General features: G+C 36.0%; 1 protein-coding gene across 1 annotated transcript in view; it reads left to right on the plus strand.

Annotated features, from left to right (window-relative positions):
* The window catches only part of LOC103362598 (taste receptor type 1 member 1-like), a 3,930-nt gene extending 3,648 nt beyond the window's left edge, over positions 1 to 282 (plus strand). The window contains exon 7 of the mRNA XM_008288997.1: positions 6 to 282. Coding sequence (XP_008287219.1) covers positions 6 to 282 — 277 coding nt within the window. The remainder of the gene's footprint in view (positions 1 to 5) is intronic.
* The last annotated feature ends 2,752 nt before the right edge of the window (positions 283 to 3,034 follow it).

Below are 3,034 nucleotides of genomic sequence, written 5' to 3' on the forward strand. Positions count from 1 at the left end.
ATGGGAAAAGACCTGCCGAAAAACTACAACGAGGCCAAAGCCATAACCTTCTGCCTCCTGCTGCTGATCCTCACATGGATCCTCTTTGCCACTGAATACATGCTCTATCGTGGCAAGTACATCCACACATTCAACGCCCTGGCTGTACTCTCCAGTCTCTACTCCTTTCTGTTGTGGTATTTCCTCCCCAAATGCTACATCATTATCCTTCAGCCCCATAAAAATACGCCGCAGTACTTCCAAGGTCTCATTCAGAATTACACCAAAACTATTAGTCAGTAGCTGCATCCAGTAATTGCAAGTCTCAGCAAATGATTTTTGGTTTTAAGTTGCAACATAATAATATTCAACCACAGCTTGCTTGTTTACACTCATGTTTTTGCATAGCAGATAAGATTACTGAGCTTTCAACTTTCACCTTTGGACAAAGACCGTCTTTATGATCAACTAGCTATAAACCTGTCTGTTGCCTAATGTTTTTAACAAACAAATGAGTGGTATCAGTTCTTTCAAATTATTTTTCTTCAGTGGATTCTGACTGCAATGGTGTCCTTCCAATGTACTTTGATAAATTAGTCTGCAAATTACAGATGCAAATACTGTTTTTGCCACTTTATTGCTAGAAAGGTATTAAAACATTCACCCATCTGTCATAAAAATTAATTTCTGCAACATATCTAATGAGTGTACTACCATCTCTTGTCATAGCTTTATATTTGAATAATTAAGTCCTAGAGAATAAAATAAAGAGAGTGTGTGCTTCTGGTGTTATTTTCATTTTGATTAGTACATACTGAATACAGCTCTGAGCTCCATTGTATGAGATACTTTAAATGGACATTTTAAAATCTCATTTGGTTGTGTGTTTTTTACAGATTCATATCAATAAATGGCAAATCACATAAGAGACAGACCTAATGCCCTTCATAAAAAAGGTATAAAATGTAATGTTGTATTTCATTTTTGCCCCAAATGATGGCAACCCTGCAGGCTACTGCCTATATGCTAAATCACTATTTGAACTTAAACACACTGATATCTTAAAATCTCTCTGTGCTTTGATGTCTCAGTGTGCAGACTGATGCTGGTTCAGAGTTTGACACAGTGTGACATGAACGACTGAAGCCTGCATCGCACATACACAAGCATTGTCATGTCAGAGTTATTGTGTACCTGTAGTTAGTATTTGCATATTCAAATTCAGGATGCTTCAATGAAAGAGAAAGATTGGACAATATTTCATGTGTATTTCACCTTTAAAAGAAAAATTGTGCCAGACACAAATTATTACTCAAAGCAGAGTATTTTAATATATCTTCAAGCAGTCTGCAGGGGGCTTTAAGTTTGCTTAAATGTCAGCATTCAGTCATTTCTGAGGTAGAGCTATCGCTTAAAATACTCTCAAAGTCTGAAGAGTAACATGCAGGTTTGGTTTGTTTGTTTTTTTACCTTTGGTGTATCTTGTTTGAACTTACGATCAGAGCTTAGAATTTGTGTGTTCTTGTAAACTGTAACATGAATATTAACTTAATTCTAAGTTTGATGTCAAACAGCAGTTTTCTGTGAGTGTGTTGCACCTGTTTGCATATGAAGCTGAAATTTATTTTAGAAAAATACTGTTTCAGACTGAATGGATTGAATTTTAAAACTAGTCTTAGTTCACTGTAATTAGGCCATTTTCTCGAAAACAGGTCATACATTAATACAATTGTATTTTTTGATTTATACTTTTAGATGTTAATCCGTCTCTTAATTAGGATACACATTTTTTAAGTAACTTGCACAATCTCTGACCACAACAATGATGGTGTGTTTCAGTACACAGTGTAATTTACTTCTGTCATAATGCATGTGACTAATAAAGATTCAGAATAGCTGATCCATCCTGTTTATTAACTTCATAGTGTAATCTTTTGTGACAAGAAAGCTGTATGTGAAAAATATTTAATTTGATCTATTTTGTCCTTAGAAAATCTATTTGCCTGTTTGCTAAAATACACACAAGCATACAGTAATGATATGTTCAACTTGATTTTGCTTATTGAACCCTCAACAGTTCAACAAATATATTGTTCCCACTGAATGGTGAATTGTTCATGACATGATGTAAGAGTGCATCTTCATACTCTAAAAGGGCACTATTTCAAATACCTTTTACAGTGCTAACAAGGGGCAGATATCTTTTTTTTAAACATTTAATCCCTGAGAAATGGTTTTAAAAATTGTTAGAGAAGATAACTGATTTACAGTTTCATTCCCAGTCTGACCTTTGTAGCTAACTGTAATTTTATGAATACATGTGTGTAACAGATGGGTGTAGCCTCCATGTCTGAACAGTAAAACTAATGTGCTGCATTCTTTCTAACAGCCAGCAGGGGGCGACTCCGCTGCTTACAAAAAGAAGTCAAATTGTATAGAAGTCGACGAGAAAACATCCCTATTTCTCCCTGTTACCTCAGTAAGCATTTGCCAAATGAATTCATGGTCTCAATCACCAGTTTCAAGACTTTTCAAATGCAGCATGGTGTGCATTTTGTTATTTATGGTCTCATTCAGAGTAAAATGGGCAGTGAGGCCAGCTGTATCTTACAGCAGTGCCATGTGATTGACAGACTGCTGCAGCATCACTTCACATTCTACAGTCAGACCCACTGCTCACTCCTTATGTCCAGCATCAAAAGACCAACAAACATCAAACTCAAAGCTTCAAAACAGCAGTCCAAAGACCAGTGGGTGGCATCACGGTCACCATGTCCATCTTTTATAAACAGTCTACTTATAAAACCAATTAGAAATACCCTTTACAGGTTTCTTTTTGGCTGGCATCATGTCCCACTGTAATCGTTGATATATACACTAAACATCCATCACATTATAACCACTGACAGGTGGAGAATAACATTGGTCATCTTATTACATTAAAGAGTTCAAGGGGACATATTAGGAATCAAGAGAACAGTCAGTTCTTGAAGTTGATGCTTTGGAAGCAGAAAAAATGGGTCAGTGAGTGGGTCTAAGAGACAAAAAGAAATGG

This window comes from Stegastes partitus, unplaced genomic scaffold, assembly GCF_000690725.1.
Source record: "Stegastes partitus isolate 25-593 unplaced genomic scaffold, Stegastes_partitus-1.0.2 Scaffold586, whole genome shotgun sequence".
NCBI lineage: Eukaryota > Metazoa > Chordata > Actinopteri > Pomacentridae > Stegastes > Stegastes partitus.